General features: G+C 55.9%; 1 protein-coding gene across 1 annotated transcript in view; it reads left to right on the forward strand.

The window, feature by feature from the left end:
• The first annotated feature begins 5,994 nt into the window (after window positions 1-5,994).
• The window catches only part of LOC122468125, a 28,735-nt gene continuing 16,813 nt past the window's right edge, over window positions 5,995-17,916 (forward strand). The window contains exons 1-4 of the mRNA XM_043554559.1: window positions 5,995-6,133; window positions 13,383-13,508; window positions 14,057-14,144; window positions 14,394-14,641. Of these exons, the coding sequence (XP_043410494.1) occupies window positions 5,995-6,133; window positions 13,383-13,508; window positions 14,057-14,144; window positions 14,394-14,641 (601 nt within the window). The remainder of the gene's footprint in view (window positions 6,134-13,382; window positions 13,509-14,056; window positions 14,145-14,393; window positions 14,642-17,916) is intronic.

Raw genomic sequence — 17,916 nt, forward strand, 5'->3', positions numbered from 1 at the left:
GGACCATTAGTGTGCCAGGACCAACCCCTTCAGGAAATACAAAATTCCAGATCCGCCGGTGGGGTGCAGGTGACCATGCTGGCGTCTCCCCACTTCTGGGGGGGGGGTTAGTGTAACCAGAATGGCTTTGCCTGCATTGCTATTAAACGTCTGTGTCTGCTGTGTCCAGTGCGGGGTGTTGGAGAGCTGCCACACCTAGATGAATTCCGTCAATTTCATCCTCCCGCCTGCCGGGGTCATCCTGTTCCTTTCAGAAGAAAAAGGCTAGCATTGAAAAGACCAACTCACCTCCCGACCTCCAGGGGTGGAGCTACCCCCACCCACTGCCCCGTAGTTTTGCAAATGGCTCTCCCCAGCAGAAGCCGGAGCAACGGGGGACTGGCCTCATCTGCCCCGAGGATGGGCTTGGTGGCACCCCTCTCTTTTGGGCTAGGGATCCGAGTTACTGAGTTTTGGGATCTGCGTAGGGTTGGCACCTGTAGCTCTACCCTTTCAGCAAACAGAGCACAGCCCTGCTGCACCGCGAGGGGGCTGCTGGGCAGTGTGGGAGCCAGGGTGATATTCACGCCTCAGACTCAGGAATTGCCAAGAGTTTGTGGGCCTGTAAGAGGAGGCTGCGCTTGCCAGGAAGGGGTATGCCAATGGCCTGCGGTCCGCCAGTCACCCGTGGTCCGCCAGTCGCCCGCGGTTCGCCAGCTGCCCGCAATCTGCCACGCCGTAATCCTGCAGCGCCGTAATTGGCCACACTAGTCTGCCCTGGCTCCCCACTTCCCGGCCCTTTTTTGCCTAGATGCATTTCCCTGCAGCACAGTTCACTGTGATTCACCGCAATTCGCCACGGTTTGTGACTTCATGGATTGCCTCGATTCTCGATTCTCTCGGTTCTGCGGGTTATCTACGGTCCTCGGGCAACTTTGTGCTCGGTGGCCAGTATTTGCCGAAAGGCTGCAGCAAAACTGCTCCAGGCCCTGGTTTTTCACCTCCCCCCATCGGAAACTCTGCATTTCAAGAGGAATTGATACTTGACTCTTAGTCGACCCTCCCCCTAGGCTCTTGGTTACCAGTGAATTATTAGCCCTTGGTGGGGGGTGGTGGAGCCAGCTAGGGGCTGAGCCTCCTCTGCTTTCCCAGGCGGATTTCAGCCTTCTGGGCTGTCCGAGCAGAGGCGGTGGAGTCCTGGGGGTCCTGTCAGGGCTTAATGGGATGCCAAACTGGGTATCGCACTCCTAGACAAGGCCTGGGCTGCATCACGTGATGCAGCAGCTCCCCTCACCCCAACACACAAGCTCTGTCTGGCTCAGCTTTATCTCCACGAGATGGACCTTGACCGTTTCCTAGACCCAAAGGTACAGGGACTCAAGCTGCGTGTTACCGGAGGAGGAGCCGCTCTTGGTCCCTGGCACCGGGCAGAGCCCTGGGTTCTGCTTTTCCAGAAGGGAAGGCCATAGCTGTTGGGAGACAGAAGAGGCTGGTGAGGGAGGACACTGCTACTCATTGAGAATAGTTTCCGTGCCCCCTGAAATGCCCGTCTCATCGGATGAGAATTTTGCGACAATTGTGTCCCTTTCAGTGGAGAAGTCACACTGTGAAGAATTGTCTGCCCCTGACTTTTCTTGCTCCCTGGCGCCCAAGTACAGGAAGTGCCCCGGTTAGTCCTGAGTGGTGCCCTTTTCCCTTTGACCTTTGACCATTGACACTGACCTGTTGCCAGTGACAGCAGGAGAGACTATTCCGCGGGACCCAGCCCAGTGAGCCGCCCCCTACCCCCTTCCCATGCAGGTCCCGGGCCCCAGCCGCTGGGTTCCTTGTCCCCCAAGAGCTCTTCAAGCCAGTGACTTGGCTGGAGCAGTGAGTAGGCCTGGCTGTCCACACACTGGCCCTCATCTCAGAGCCGGGGAAATATGGGCAGGTGTCTGGGCTTCTGAGACCCTCGGCTGAGGCATGTGTAAAAGGGAAGAATGGAGGGATCTGGGGGTAGAAATAAGAACGTGACACTCTGTTGGGACCCAGGAAATCACGATAACTTCTAAGGCGAAGTCTGAGCTGCTTCCCCAGGGACCCCCCCCAGAGAAACCTCCTCCAAGTGGTGTTGGATCGGGTGCCAGCCCCTTCCCAGGCTCTAGGACGTCACAGAGGCTCCTTTGCCAGCCTGGGGTGTGGGGTGGTGCCGGCTTAGCCCAGGAAGAGGACAGAAGTGCCCTCCAAGGGGAAGTGGTATTCGGTCCCAGGGCTGCTCCCCGCTGGGGTTGCTCGGTCCCTTTAAGAATGGAAAGAACTCCAGCATTGCAGTTTTCAAGCCCCCATCCAGGTCCTGCTGGTTTGCAAAGGACTGCGCCTGCAGTGGGGGAGGGGTGAGGCTGAAGGCTGCCCATCCCCCCCTACCGCCGCTCTGCCCTGAGGACAGAGAAATAGGCTTTAGGGTCCGGGGGTCTCCGAGGAGGCACGGTGTTTTGTGGGTTCACCCTGAGAACGAGCACAGAAGCCTCGTGGGCACTTCTGGCTGGCCACGCTTATCCTCTGAGCAAATGGACAGGGAACTTTGGGACACGCAAATGTGTGATGGGGCTGCTTGGTGTCTTTGGAAATAGGACAGTTTGAATGCTGTAGGCTCCAAATCTGCAGACTTGAACCACTGGTGGGCCTGTGAGGGGACGGGTCACTTGGCTGGCGCATTGTGGCTTGTAAGTTGCCTGCCTCCCGTGGCTGTGCTGTGGCTCGTCAGGACTCACGTGGCCGCCCGCGGTCCCTGGTTGGTGGTGCACAGGCACCTGCTGCACTGGCCGTGGGGCCTTGGTGTCTAGGGGCAAGGCTTGCTCGGGTCCACAGCATCGGGGAGCACCGGGATGGCGGGGCTGGAGTTCTCCGGGCTTCATGGCGACTCCCTGCGGCGAGCCCGCACCTCACCGCATCTCGGTCAAGGAATAGGGGCAACATCCTCCCCCTGCTGGTGTTTGCTGAAGAGCTGGGAGGGAACTGCTTGCAGGCCTTACTCTCAGGGCAGGAAAACCCAGTTCTTCCGTGGAGGGTCAGCTCAAACCGATTTCCGTGCGGAGTTCTCGACCAACCGCAGTGCTCCCCTCCCGGGCCAAGCGTCGGGGGCATGTGGGTCTTATCATATCTACAGCGGGAGAGATCCATAACCCGCAGACCGGAAACTTGTGCCCAGGTGATGCTCCAACCTCCTGGGGGATCTCTGTCACCCGTGTGACCAAGATCTCGGCTCAATCCTGACCCTTTCTTTGCATGTTCCGTGCTGTCCCGATGGGCAAGAGAGTGGGGAGAAATGGAGAATGCGACCCAGCAAGGAGAAGAAGTGCCCCCTGGCCCAACCCCCAGGTCTGCTTCTCGCCGGCTGTTATCTCCGTGCCTCAGTTTCCTCATCTGTAAACGGGCGCGATAAGGCGCTTGGTTCTGCGGTGTGGGCTAAGCGAGCCAGCGACAGGCTCCGGGTAAGCGCAGGGAAGCGTAGTTGTCCGTTTGCCAACTCCCAGCCATCGTTCTGCACCTCTGCACACTTGCTCAGCCGTTTCTGCGGGAGTCGTTTCTAGAGGAAATGGCCGGGCTGAGGCTCACGTGCTGTTAGCCGTTGGGTCTGCGCTGCCAGAATGCCCGCCGGAGAAGTCGTGCCCGCGTAGACCGCAGACGCAGTGGAAGGTTGATGAGAAGCTGTGTGTGGTGGGGCGGCCGTGGTATTTTCATGGTGATTCTCCCAACAGTTTAATAAAAGAATGTAGATCTGAAAAAACAAACCGGAGAAGTCCTGCGGGGGCAGTTGGACACGGTCCAAATCGAATATTACCTTTCTTTGTTTTCTGCAGGGGTGACCCTGGCCTCTGGGACACAGAGCCTTGCTGGCCGTCACCCCGGCTGCAGGTTGGGGGCGAGGGGGGCTGGAGAGTCACAAGCTGAACTTGGCTAAGTGAGGAAATAAAGGCAGCTTCAGTGCTCAGTCTTGCTGGGAGCGAATAAATCTCGGCACAGAGTTGGGAGGGACGAGAAGGGGTTGTTTTTTGTTTTTGTTGTTGTTGTTGTTTTCACTTTATTTAGAGGGAACACGGGTTCACGTGTGAAATCTCCATCAAGGGGAACACAGCTCTGCTCGCCTTTGCTCGGCACGGATTTCTAGGGCCTCCAGGCAGCCTGATCCCAGATCCTTGGTTCAGAGATCCCACCCCAGCCTGCCGGGCGCGCAGCCTTGGGGGGCGGGGAGGGTGAGGCCATCTTGATTTGATTCAGGGCCTCCCAGAGCAGATGTTAAAGTCCCTCATATCTTGCTTCTGCCTCACGCTGCCTTCCACCGAGGTTCCAAATGCAGGCACAGCATCGCCTTTAACATATGGGAATGTGCCGACGACTTCTGCCAAGCGCCCAGCCCCCCTTCCCCGAGCCCAGCAGCAAGGCTGGGGGCTGGGGTGTCCCCGAACATGAGTCTTCTGGTCCAACACAGACCGTCACACGTTTCTTGGGCAGGAGGGGCACAGCAGACCCCCTCTTCTGGGCTGCCTTCCTGGAACCCAAATCCTATTCTTAAGTCACAGAATGTGCCAGAACCCCAGGGAGGCCCGGAGTGACTAAGGGCTTGCTCCTGTGGCTCCTCTCCTTGGTGCAGAGACAGCCTCCCCGTTAGGGTGTATGACCCCCGTTTCTCCCAGCCCACGTCACCCAAGGGGGGGCATCACCACACGCACAGGGACAGCATATCCATCAGGTTCCTGAGCACCTGCTCCGTCTCTGCCTTATTCATTAGGGGTTGTGTGTTCTGTGCCTCCGCTCTCCAGCGAGCACGACTTTTGGACTACGTGAGCCCCGTGAGACTGTGGTGGCTGGGATGCTGGCAGAGAAGCCTTCTCTTAGGAGTCAGAGCCGTGGTCCCGACCCCTTGCTGGTAATCTCAGCCATGGCCATTCCTAGGCGGGACTGGCCCAGCATGTGCGCCAGACAGAATCCCGGGACGGGGCCGAGAGCAGCTTGCAGGGTGCGGACATACTCTTTCCCTAGAGAAACCTCGCCCAGAGAGAGGGTTTGAGTAGGCTTGCCACGGAGCGCCTGGTGGCCTTGACCCCCTGCTCCCTCCCCTCCCCTCGGCTTCCTTTCTAGCCTGGCGGGAGAGGACAGTCTATATACAGTTCCCCTGGCCACTTCCCGACCCCCGTCGGTCCAGATCCACTCAGGTTCCTCCAAATCAAGGCCCTCTTTGGGCTGCAGAAACCAGCCACCAGTGCGGGCCTGGGTCTGTGCTGGTTCAGGGCGTGTGTGAGGGCCCTGTGTGAGCCCCCAGGGCCGGGGCCGGGGTACACACTGCAGCCTTTCAGGCACGGCTCGGGCTGGGCAGCCAGACAGTTTTGCTTGGATCTCTGGGGCGGCCACGTGGCCATACGTTCAACGCTCGGAGAGGCCTGTGCCCTGAGCCAGCCAGAAAGTGACTTACAGCTGAAAGCAGGGTTTGAACGGCTCCTGCCTTGGGGAGGCCCCTCAGAGTAAACAGTAAGAATTTCTGGGAAATGTACATAAGGCCAGACTGTTGGGAAAGACGCGGGCCCAGAATTCCTGATCCTCAGCCCCGGGTGAGAGGTGCCAGCTTTTCATGGCCATCCCAGCCCCCCCGTGGCTCTGTCTTCTAGTTAAGTGACAGTTCTCTATTTGCCGATTCCTCCTTCCTGGGGAGAACAGAATGGCTGGCTCATCCGGGGGCCTGGGCTGAGCACACTGTCTACCTGAGGTCCAAGTAGAGGCAGCCAGAGGCGAGCCTGGCGCACAGTAGGTGTGCAGCCCAACCCCTCTGAGCTTCATCTGGCAGACAGCACGTCCCGTCACCTGTCACTGTCTCCCTAGGGGCTAAGGCAGTGCCGGCCCTAGGCACCCCCGTGTTTCCTGAACCGAATGAACCGATGCACGAAACACAACGATCTGGAATTGCCTTTTAAAGTGGATAAAAACTCGGGCTAAAGATGCAGCACCTCAACTGGGGTGTTCTGGGGGCAGCCAGCTTTGAGTATGCCGGCCTGGTTCCACGGCCAGCCGGTGCGCCACCTGCTAGGTGACTGGCTCGGAGAGGCTCCACCACCCCAGCTGTGGACTTTGACCCTGAGGACCCCTCCAGATAATGCGGAAGGCTTTTTGTCCTTCGTGGTCTGTTAGTCTACCTTGCTCTGTGTTCAGAGCAAACCTGCGGCCGGAGTATTGATTTTCATACTTTTTGCAGAGGGGAAACTGGAGACTCAGTGGGGTGATGTGGGCAGGACCCTCCTCGAAGCGCCCAGGGGTCCCAGAGGCCTTCCCACAGCCCTCCACCCCCAACGGTTCCCAATGGCGGCGGGTGTCTGGGTTGGGAGCCAGTGGGAGCAAGCTGGTCTTTGAAAGGCGGCCTTTGTTTGCTTTTCTTTATCATCAAAAGTGCAAGGGCAGCTCCGTTTACCTAAAGGCAGGCGCCTCTAAGCTCATCCTTTCCGCAAACACCTAAAGGGTATGTTGAACATTTGAGCCTGTGTCTCAGAGGGCAGAGCGTTTGCAGAGCGTAAGCCTGAGCAAGTTGGTAGGTGGGGGGCGAGACACCGAGGCCCGCGGTGACCTGTGGTGTTCTGAAATGACCCTCAGTGCCCGGCAGTCACCCCCGGCACCCCTGGTGGTGAAGCGACCCCAGTGGGGGGTGGGGTAAACGAAGTTTTCCAGTGGGCGCTCGGGCTGCAAGATGTGTCTGCATTCTGGCTCCGGAAAGGGGGTGCCGCAGGGGCTGGCGTGGACGGTGCCTCGTCACCCACAGGATTTTTGCCACCGTGCCTGTCCTGGGACTGCTAATACGGCAAGGCGCACGACTCTCCTCTGCTAGGCCCAGAGCAGTGCCTTCTCAACCAAGAGGCTGTGGCAAAGATTTCGTGCTCTGCAAGGTGCTCGTTGAGAGGCGGGTACTATTATCATCTCCATTTTACAGATGAGGAAGCTGAGACACAGAGAAGCGTCAAGGACTCAACGCAGAGCCGAGCTGCTCGTCAGGGGTGGTGTCAGAGTTTGAACCCTGGTCTGACGTCAGATGCCGTCACCCGTCACCCACTCTGCCAAACGGCCCTGCCTGCTTGTGTCTCACTGGGGACAGAACAGCAGAGAAGAGCGGAAGGAGGCAGGCCAAGTGTTCTGGACATGTTTTTTTTTTATCTGGAAGATCCCTTTTCCCCCTGAACTCGCAGACTGCATCTCAGATCCCAGACTTTGAGATGGGCGGTCGTGCCGAGGAGGAAGTTGGCCCTTGGTGGCTGGGGGGAGCGGGGGGGGGGGGGGGGGGAGGGTACTGGGCCAGGTGGCTGTGCTAGGGTGGCCAGCCTGGGCCACAGAGAGCCCACAGGGCTCAACCAACACTCTGCAGGCAGAGGAGCTTGTTTCTGTTTTCTTTCTGGCCAATTGAGCCCAGCCCCAAACTGTGGGATTCAGCAGCCAACCTCTCATTTTGGAGAGAACAGTGTTCAAGGTTGTCCTGTCCACAGAGAAGGGTTTCTACGTGCCTGTAGCAGGACAACAGAGTGCATATAGCACAGACCTTTGCCATTGGCCTAGCAGCTTCACTGGGTTTACTTTTTTTTTTTTTTAAGTTTATTCATTTATTGAGAGAGAGAGAGAGAGAGAGAGAGAGAGAGAGAGAGAGAGAGAGAGAGTCCCAAGCAGGCTGTGCACCATCAGCACAGAGCCTGATGCAGGGCTCCAACTCACGAACCGAAAGATCATGACCTGAGCCTAAATCAAGAGTTGGACGCTTAACCGACTGAGCCACCCGGGAGCCCTAAGACTCACTTTTTTAAAAATTTTATTTTTAATTTAATTTAACCATCTTCTTCTTTTTTAAAGGAGATAAAGGTTATTGAACACACTGCAAGGGAGCGGCGGGCGGGACAGCAAAGGAGACACTGTCTGCCCTCACTTATTTTTTAAATTACAAGATAAATTTATGCTTCCTATAAAATAAATGCAAACCACAACAACAAAACCCCAAGAAGATCTCTCTGTGTACACTCTTCACATCCTATAGCTGGGGACACCCACGGTGAATACAGATCATTTTTTCTCCCATTTGATCTTACCACCAAAAGGAGGGAGGTGTTTTCACCCCATTCTACAGATCTTGAAAATGAGGTTCAGGAGGTCGAACCAACAACCCCAGGCCTCACGGGTAGCGAGGAGACTGGCATCCGGGGTCTGATCGGGCCCCAAACCCTCAACCACCAGGCAAGACTGCAGGTTTACCCTAGAGCTGAGAAAGAAGGCTGGTGGTCAGCCTTGTGATCACAGGGCCACCGTCCCCTTGTTTCAGGTAGCATGGGCCGCTGCACAGAGTGGCGGCCGCCTGCATGCCAGGCTCTGCCTTCCATTGGCTTCTCATCTCCTTTTACTGCCAGGATAGCATGGATCAGTAGGACGCATCATCCCTTTTCATGGTGGAGACACCCCTCGTCCCCCCAGCCTCTCATGTAGGAGTCACGTAGACATGCTTCCTTCTGTCTGTTTCCTGGAAGCTAAGGGGCTGGGGGTTCCTATGTTTGCCCATGCCATGGACATCCCAGGGTCAACAAGGGAGGACAGTGTGCCCCTGGGACCCCTGCCCACGGCCTCCTTGTGAGTAGGGTCCCTAATTGCACAGTCTCCTGGATGCCCTTGACTCTCAACCAGTGAGCTGGTGGCTTCGGGGTGAGGCTGAGACACAGATATCACCAGGCTTGCCCCAGGGAGGCCGACTGTGCTCTCGGGAAGGATCGAGACCTTGAATGTTTAAATTGAAAGCGTGCCCAGAATTGGCCCCCTTCCCTCTGCCGTTAGGAAGACAGGTCTTGCTACAGTCATCACTGAAATCTAGTACAAATGTCTTCTCTTGGAGCCTCTTGGGTGGGGTGGTAGTTTTTCAACTGTCAGCAATCTTTTAGTTTAAAAAAAAAAAAGCAAACTTTCCAGTCCTGTTCTACCTGGAATACATTTTCTTCTCTGGGGCCCCTCCCCCAGGCCTTCACCATTCTGTCAACACAGTAAAGCCAGCCCCCTCCCTAGCCGCAGGCCGCTGAATGAAGCCGTTCTTTGCTCCACCGAAGGAAATATTTCCATGGAGTTGGGCCAAGAAAACCCCTTGCCTGAATCCGGGGGCTGGCCCACGCCCAGAGCCAGGGGGGCCGCGTGGGGGCGGGGAGGGCCAACCTGGCCACCTTTCCTCCTGTGGGTCTGTGACTTCTAAAATCCAACCCACGGTAGTGGCCTGTGTCGCCAAGATCCCATTCTTGGCCAGGCTCATCCCCTGGTAAAGGGATTTCTCTAGGGCCCTCCTGTCCGAATGAAACCATTTGAAGGTCACTTTTTTTTTTTTTTCCTTTTCTTTCTGTTGTTACCAACTCAGAACTTTTTCGCCGCTTGTGCAGGTTCAGGAGAGCCCTTCCAGAAGTCGGGTGTGGCTGTGGGGGCTGTCCCAGCCCACCCCGTTTTTTTTAAGTTTACTTATTTTATTGAGAGAGAGAGAGAGAGAGAGAGAGAGCGCGCGCGCACACACATGCACACACACAAGCAGGGGAGGGGCAGAGAGAAAGAGGGAGAGAGAATCCCAAGCCAGCTGTCCACCATCAACACAGGGTCCTACGTGGGGCTTGAACTCACGAACCGTGAGATCATGTCCTGAGCTGAGATCAAGAGTCTGGACTGCGTCACCCAGGCGCCGCCCCGCCCGCCCCATGTTTGAAAGCCTCTGTCCAGGCGCTGTGTCCGGAGTCTCCTGATTTTTATTTATTTTAGAAAAAATTTTCATATTTCAGGTCCCTAAGGAAGAGGCTCAAATGGTCAGTCCGTCATCTTGCACTGCTGCGTTTTTTAAAAATGCACATTTTAAAAGCAATACATAGAGCAGAGAAATCCATAAAACTAGCAGTCACCCAGAATCTATTCACCCAGAACAACAAATGGGTTTGGGGAGATATTTGGGGGTAATTTGGGCTATCACTTTCCTGTTCTTTTTTATTGGCTCTAGTCATGGAAAGTACTAGTAAAGAACAGCGTCTGCCCTCTCTCCCGCATACCATAAATCCCCAGAGTGAAACATACATGAGCTGCCTCGAAGCCCAGCAGTCTACCGGGAAGTAAGCTTTATCCTTGGCCTTTTGCAAAACGCACTGACTTTTATTTGCCTTTTAATACCTACAATTTGACAAACTCCTCTATGCAAAGGTTGAGGCTGCACCCAGAACTCAGGTTTCAGGGAAGCAGGGCGTTCCTGATATCGGTGTCCTGGATAGAAGTCCACGTGTGCACAGACAGCCGCGTCCTCAGCTCCCCAGAATCACGACATCTGGCAGAGACCCCCCCCCCCCCGCCCCCCGCCGAAGCATCCAAATCACAGGGAATGTGGGTATGAATCATGTTTGGATAAGTGACCAGAAGTAAAAAGTGAGCCCCTCGTGCAAGTCCTTAAATGCTAAAGAGGTTGGACTTCATTTTGAAGGCAAAATCAGGTTCCCAAGAGGGACGCCTGGCTGGCCGGCTCACTTGGTAGAGCATGGGACTCCTGATCTCAGAGTTGTGGGTTCGAGCCCCACGTTGGGAGTAGAGCCTACCTTAAACTTCCTGAGGGGTTGTCAGCATCAGAGCAACAGGTCAGTGTGCATTCTACAAGAGCCACTGTCAATTCCAGGACCCCCAGAATATGGGACTATTGTTTATTTGATAAATTCTCCCAAATCCTTGATGGCGGGACGTCCAATCCCTCACCTTATAGGAGGCAGAGAGGCTGTACCGGACAATGCCCAGGCTTCCTCACCCCAAAATAGCTTCATGGGAAGTCCCTCTGTATGCCCTGCTGCTTCTCTGATTTTGGCTGAGGTCTACAGGAGGAATGGAAAAGGGGTTCAGGGATGCGTGATTTGGGGGACTTGGAGTCGCCAGAGGCTGGCACTGGCACTAGAGTTTCGGAAGGCATAGCCTCACGCAGCCAACTGTGGGAGGTGCAGAAGGAACCTCAAGAGATTTCTGGGGAACACTACTATTCTAGGGGTATCTGAAAGACTGGGAAAATCTGCTTAGAGGAACAGTCACTCAGGGGATGCCGTTTTGTAAAAGCTTGCAGTGTGGTTTTTGAGAAGAGGGTCCATTTACCCATGGCTAGGGAGACTGATATAGGAGGACCTTGTCTTCATCTCCTGGCCAAATCTTAGGACGTTTGTACACTTGCCCACAAGTATGTACATGTGGGTAGGAGACTGCTCACACAGCTTTTGAGGGTTCCCAAGTATGAATTAAAAAAAGAAGAAAAATGTGTGCTTTGAATTAGATCTATGTGAAAAAAAAAAAAAAAAAGGCAACAGGCTAAGCCATGCGTCTGGGACACTGGCTCTCCTCCAGGGCGCTTGAGAGAGAGCTGGGTTTCGGCATGTACAGAAAGAAAACGAACCATTTCTCAAACCTGGATTTCCTTGTCTGTTTTGTCCTATTGATATCAATCTGAGCCCTCAAATGTCCTTTTTTGACAAAGGGAAGCATGCACGACATTGCTCAGATTGAGAAACAGTTTGGATCCAAATATTACCATAGATTTGGCTCTTTCAAGTTATTTCTTCCATTGCTTTGGACCAATAAATATTTAAAAAGTTAGGTTCTGAGCTCCAGAAAAGCCAACAAAAACATTTAAACATATGGATATCTTTTTTTATTGTGGTTAAAACCATGCTCAGTAGAGATTAGTTTACAGCAGTGTTTTCTTTCTCTCTTTGCTTTTTTTTTTTTTTCCTATCTTTTTCTTTCTCTCTTTCTTTCTTTTAGGAAGCCAGAAGGATAAACATGTTGCCATGGTGTTCTGTTTAAAATAAAATACAATGGAAAGAAAAGCAGAATGATGAAGTAACCACATGGCCTGCAGGATACACCTGATACTAATTACTGTCATGCAGAATGTTCTGGAAGACATTTGACTCGCCTGATGTATACATTCAAATCAAGCAAAGCAGGACTGGAAGGCTCCTTGGGGACCATCTTGTCCAACTCTTTCCTTTTTCCAGATGAGGAAATAGGGGCCCAGCGAGAAGAAGGGCCTGGACCTCAGCCTCCCAGTTAGGAGGGAGTAGAGCCGGGATTCAACCCCCCGGGGGGGTTTTGGTCGGAAACACATAATTTCCAGGGTCCTTTTACCTTGGCCTGTCAGCGAGACCCTGGAAAAGAGGAGTGGGCTTTACTGGTAAACTCGGAGCACAGGGCTTTGGAGCCAGAGAGCCCAGAAAAAAAGCAGAGAGGCTGATTGCACTAGGAGGCCCAACTTTCCTCGTGGGCGCCAGGCCCTGAGAAGAGAGATGAGCATTGGATGTCTGGAGTTTCTCCTTCCAGGGCCTCCCAGGGGCACCCAACCGAGGCCGGGGGCTCCTCCTGGAGCATCCACTCATGTCCTTCTGGGGCTGCAGGGCTGACGCCAGGAGGCACTGTGTCTACGACAGCCTCCAGGGGCCCGGAATGCGTGGCTACTGACGCTCTCTGGTGGCCGCCCCGTCTCCCACGCAGGCCTCCCACGCGCGGCGGGCCGGCGGGGGCCCCCGTGACAATGCGCACCCCTAGCCTCTGCCCCCGAGAGGCTAGCAACCGGGCCTGCCGGCGTCTGATTGGCTGCGCAGGCCTGACGACAGGGGCTCCTGGGCGCTGATTGGTCGCGGCCAGCTCCGGCTGTTTCCTAGCTATTAATACCGAGGCTAATAAACGTTCTCCTGTTGACAAGGATGCTCGGAGCCATGATTTTTTGAAGCTTTCTTGACGTCTGCGGCTGGTGCAGGCCTTTCTGTCTCGCGAGTCCTGCTGGGGGACTCTAGTCTCTGGGGCTCCTTGCATGGTCCCCAGGCTGTAAATTGGGTGTTCTCTTTCTCCCTCCCACTACCTGACACTTTCGGGGGGCTTCCTGCCATGCCCCCTCCCCCCAAAGCGCACTTTATCTTCGTCTCCCCAACAGCGCGCCTGCTTCATCTATAAACGAGCCCCCCGCCCAAGGCTCGGTGTCTCTCGTGACCTGGTGGTCCACTCTCAGCTCCGTGTCACTACCCGTGGGCTTACAAATAGCTCTGTCCCTTCTTTTCAGCCCCGGAGTCTCCTGTGTGTGTGAAAGCCACCTGGCAGGGTCGCCGCGCATGGGGGGGCTCGCTCTGGAGCGGCTTTGAAACCCCCCAGGAGGCGCGGGGGAGCTGCTCTACCTTGAGAGTCCCCGCAGGGCCCCTCTGCCTGTCCCCTTTGGGACCCATCACTCATCCTCACCCCTCTTCTGTCACCAGGCGCTTCATCCTTGCCCTCCGGCTGCCACCCACCTGTCACCCTAAGATAGATTCTTAGTCCCTTTCAACAGCATTTTGACCTTTTCGAGAGGACATTTGATTGACGGCCCTGCCCGCTTTGCCACTCAGTGCCCGGCAGAGCTGCCGAAGGCGCCACCTGTTACGGATTAAATCTCATGTGCCAAGTCCCGGAGCACGAGGCCGTGCAAGCTATGTTCTGCCGCAACATGTGTCGCTGCCTGTTTCCCCGGGGCGGTATGGGGCGGGGGGGGGGGGGCTTCTCAAAGTGTATGTGTGTGGGGGGAATCACCTCAATTTGGGGGGGGGGTGTACCCCATGCATCTTCAAGCGGGACACAGTCCTCCTCGAAAAGTAGTTTCCCTAGAGGGACACGGCTCATGTCTAAATTATTCTCACGCCCCCTCGTTAGGGGGGTACCCCCTCGTTGACGTGTGGGAAACAGACCCCCTGGCAGAGGAAGGGACATTGGCAGGTTCTCACACGCAGGTTGTAAGCGGCAAAGCCCGGGACTCAAAACCTGGTGGTGGTGCTGGTGGTGGTTGTTGTTGTTTTTCTGACTCCGAGATGCTCTGCCGAGCCTTCCATGTCAAAGATAGCCAATCAGAAATAGACGGGTGGGCAAAAAGGGGGTGACAGCCGCCGACTTACATTTGGGTCCCGGTTACCTCGCTCGGGGCGTTTTATTTTCCAGGACAATAAGCAGAAAGCATCGTTTTCTCTCCCTAAGCCGCATCCTCTGATAGAGGTTCCGAAATAGTCAGGTGTGTGTCCGCTGTCCCCAGCGCCCCGGCTTTACCCTCGGCCCGCCTGGGGAAAACCGTCCCTTGTCCCGTTCTCCCAGCGGATCGCGCCGGCAGATCGCCCTGCTCGGTGAGCGGGGCTCATGTCGGGAAAAAGCACCAGCGAACACAGGGTGTTGGTCATGGCGGCGAGGGGCACTGCGGCAGAATTTTTTCCTCCCTTCTTTGCTGCAATCTGGGTGCGGCTAGAGCAATTTGTCATAGAATCTGGGGGGCTCATTTTTCCGGCCAATCACTTTTGGAGAAATGAGCGCATTGCAGCAGAATGCGCTGACGTCAGAGACCACCCCTTCTGCGCCTCCATATAAACCCCACCCAGCCAGCCCCTAGCGCAGACGGCGGAGAGCTGGAATGGAGCGCGCCTTGGCCCGCTGGCCTTGGCCGCAGCTCCTCGGGAGACCCGGGGCGCCCACGCGAGACTCTCCCCACCTGGTGAGTGGTTGGCCATCCTTGCCCGAAAGGATGTGCAAAACGAAGACTACAGCCCTTCGAGGTTGGGCTCCGTCCTCCTGGCCATGCCGATGACAGACGCCGGGGACCTTCTCCTGCAGGCGGCCACCTCGCCTGGTCCCCGAGTGTCGGCAAATGCAATTCTGTCAGGCAGGAAAATCTCGAGGCACATTTTTTTTTTTCCTGGGGAGGGGGTGGGGGGAATCAGGGCCCTGTTCTCGTCCAGCCCCCTTAGCTTGAGGGCAGGCTGGGTGGTAGGGGCTCGCATTAAGTCGAGTGGGAGGAATCCGATCAGATCCCTGTCAGAATCCAGTATACCGCAGTCACCCGGGTCTAAAACCCAGATTTTCCGTGCTCGAAGCCACCTTTAGAATCACGGAGGGTGGGAGATATGGCGGCGGGTGCATTTTGCATGCCCCCACGAGTTGGGGGGGGGGAGCACGTAAAGAGAAGAGTCCCCCGGAGATGTTTCCCCCCTAATTTTTGGCCAGGTTCTTGGGGGCCTGTAGGCGTGAAGAGTACAGGTTCCCATCCGCAAGGGACTACGGATCCAAAACACACGGGTTTAGTGCAGAGCAGACTCTGGGCAAAATTTAGAGTAAAATTGCGAACCGAGAGCATTTGGTTTCCCGTGATCAATCACTTTAATAGTGGAGAGATATGGCGCCCAAGTGCAGACGTGCCAGGAACCCCCAGGATCAGTTCCGTAGGGGAAGGCGGCTGGGGGGAGGGTCAGATCATTGGGGGCACTGGCGGAATAGAAGCAGGGGGGTGGGTTGGGGTGCAGAGAAGGCCGTGTCCTTAACCTGGGGGAGGCTAATCAAGGGGCAAGAGCGAAATACAGAAAAGGGGGCGTGTTGGAGGGTGTCTAGGTGCTGGGAGTTGGGAACTGGGGGTCGGGGGTCTTTTTAGCATTGCGTGATGGTCGCTGGAAGATTCTGACATGTTGCGGGCTTTTGACTTTTGATAAAGTCGTCTTTTGCCATTTCCTTTGTCCCTGTCAAGCCCCCCCACGCCGCCCCCTCCCCACTCTGGGCCGGCGGGCTTGGGGAGGGGAGGCGCGAGCGGGTTGCTACGTGGCAGGTTTCTGGAAGGTTCCCTCGCTGGCCGCCAGAGGGCGATGGCGGCACTGCGGAATTTTGGGGGGCGGGGTGGTGAGGGGAGGTGGCCTTTGTTCTTCTGCTGGAGGGGGTCGAGCGCGGGATTTACTGGAGAATTCTGGATTCATTTACCTGAGGGGGGAATGTTTGGAGATCTTGGGGTGCACTGGGAAGCAGCCGTAGCATTCGCGCTGGGGCAGAGATGTCGTGATTCGCACTGGCTGTGTGACTTAGGGTGTCGTGGGAGAGCGTGGATGCAGATTAGTTTATTTTGGTTGGCATTGGTTTTGGGGTCTTATGAAGGTGGGGCGTATTTGAGCAGGATGAAGAGGTCGTGAAATTGTTCATTAGGTGCCATCGTGCAGGGTCTTGAAATTCTTGCTGTGGTCAAGAAGGGGAGGTGAGACTTGGCGGGGGGGAGGGGGGTGGTCTATAGGGCTCTGGATGATTTTAGGTGGTTTTGCCTTTATATTATTTTTTTAGTAATACTGTTTTTTGCATCACGTGTCCAGAGACCACACAAATGAGTGAAACGGTGTATTGAGACCTGGGCCTTTATAATTTTAATTAATTTATGTTTAATTGGATTTCCCGAAGGTCAGAGCCAAGATTTCTGTGTTTTTACTTATTAAAAGTGGAATCGTGTTCTGGAAAGATCCTATGGCGAGTGCCTTCTTGATAGCCTCATACGTCTCCGGTGCATGGCGACCCCCACGGCCGGGGGGAGCAGAAAGACCCCTGGCCATGTGTTGGGAGGGGGGGCTGCTCCATGTCTACAGGTGGATTCTGGCAGGCGATGGCGGGCGTGGTGTTTCAGGGACTTGGCGGCCCTGCGCGACGCGCTGGTATGGGCTTTGGCCTCCCCCAGCCTGAGACCTGTTGGGCGCCCCCCCTCCCCTCCCCTCCCTCCCCGCCCATTCTATGCCAGCTGTGCCCCTGGCAGCTGCGGGCCAGGCGCTGCGGGGGCGCGGGAGGCTCTGCTGCGCGCGCGCGCCGCAGGTGGCTGTGCTCCGGAGTCTTGGGTGCCGGCCGCGCGCCCCCTAGCGGTCTGTGCCCGCAAATGGCTCTTGGCCCGCTAGACCCGGCTTCAGTTTGCGCATGCGCACACAGCTAACACTTGTGCCCTGTCAATCAAGTCTTCCTTACCCCCTCCCACTTCTCTCCCTCCTCCCCTTTCCAGTTCTTTCCTTCCCGCCCCTCCCATTTCTCCTCTTCCCCCTCCCCTCCTGTTTTCCTCAGCCCTCCTTCCCCCCTTCCTCTCTCCCATTCCCTCCTCCCTCCACCTCCCTCCCCTTTCTCCTCCCTCCGTTCCCCTCCTTCTTCCCTCCGAACTCCTCCCTCCCCCTCCTCCCTCTTTCCCACTGCCCCCTCCCTCTTCCTCTGACTGCCCCCTCCCTCTCTCTGCTGTTCCAGCGCTGACCGTTAGAGGTCATCAAGATGGTTTCTAATCTGGCCCCCTTCCCATGCCATAGGGTCTCTTCAGGGATGACATCATCCGTTCACCTCCTTGTCTTCAAGGACCTCCTCTCGATGCCATGCTGCTGCCAAGGTGCTTGCTGCTCACCTCCACCTGATGGTACCTCAGCCCCTCTTTGTGGCAGTATATACTCAACCTGATGGGCAGAATCCCCCCGCCCCCCTGCCACTCTCCTTGCACCATGCCCAGGCCCGTTAGCAATTAAAAGACCATTTGAAATTTTGACTCATTAGTTTTTGCTGTAATTAACTCACTTAAACTTTAATGACTACCTCGACTTAGGCTTTTAAGTGGGTCCTCTAACCTTTGATCAATTGCAGAGGGCACTAGGAGTTCGACCCCTGGATGGCACCAGCGTCCAAAGCAGCCCCTGGCAGAGACCCCTTCCCCCCCCTGTGGACCAGGATGACGAAGGACGAAGAGGACCAGGACCGACCACCCAGCTCTCCCTCTTGGCTAAATGCTCAAAACCAATGCCCTAGTGAGGGGGCATTGGCCGTTAACCTCTGACCTTTGCTATCTTTGAACACTTTCCTATTAAGTCTCCGCTTGCGTTAACGTGCCAGCGACCTGGAGTGTTTCCCTCCCCAAAAAGTTGTGGGTCTTTCTCCGACAACAAACCCATTGTTGCCGTTGCGACGTCCTGAACGGAAGGATCCCTTCGGGAACTTCTCAGGAGGGGGACCTGGGCCAGGGGCTCGACCAGCATCTCACTGGCAATTCCAAGGCCCATGGTGGGCTTCTGGAATGAGCCTGAGCCCCGACGCCATGCTTCTCAACTGCCAAGGGCACCCCCACCTCTTCTGAGATCCCCC

This window comes from Prionailurus bengalensis, chromosome B3, assembly GCF_016509475.1.
Source record: "Prionailurus bengalensis isolate Pbe53 chromosome B3, Fcat_Pben_1.1_paternal_pri, whole genome shotgun sequence".
NCBI lineage: Eukaryota > Metazoa > Chordata > Mammalia > Carnivora > Felidae > Prionailurus > Prionailurus bengalensis.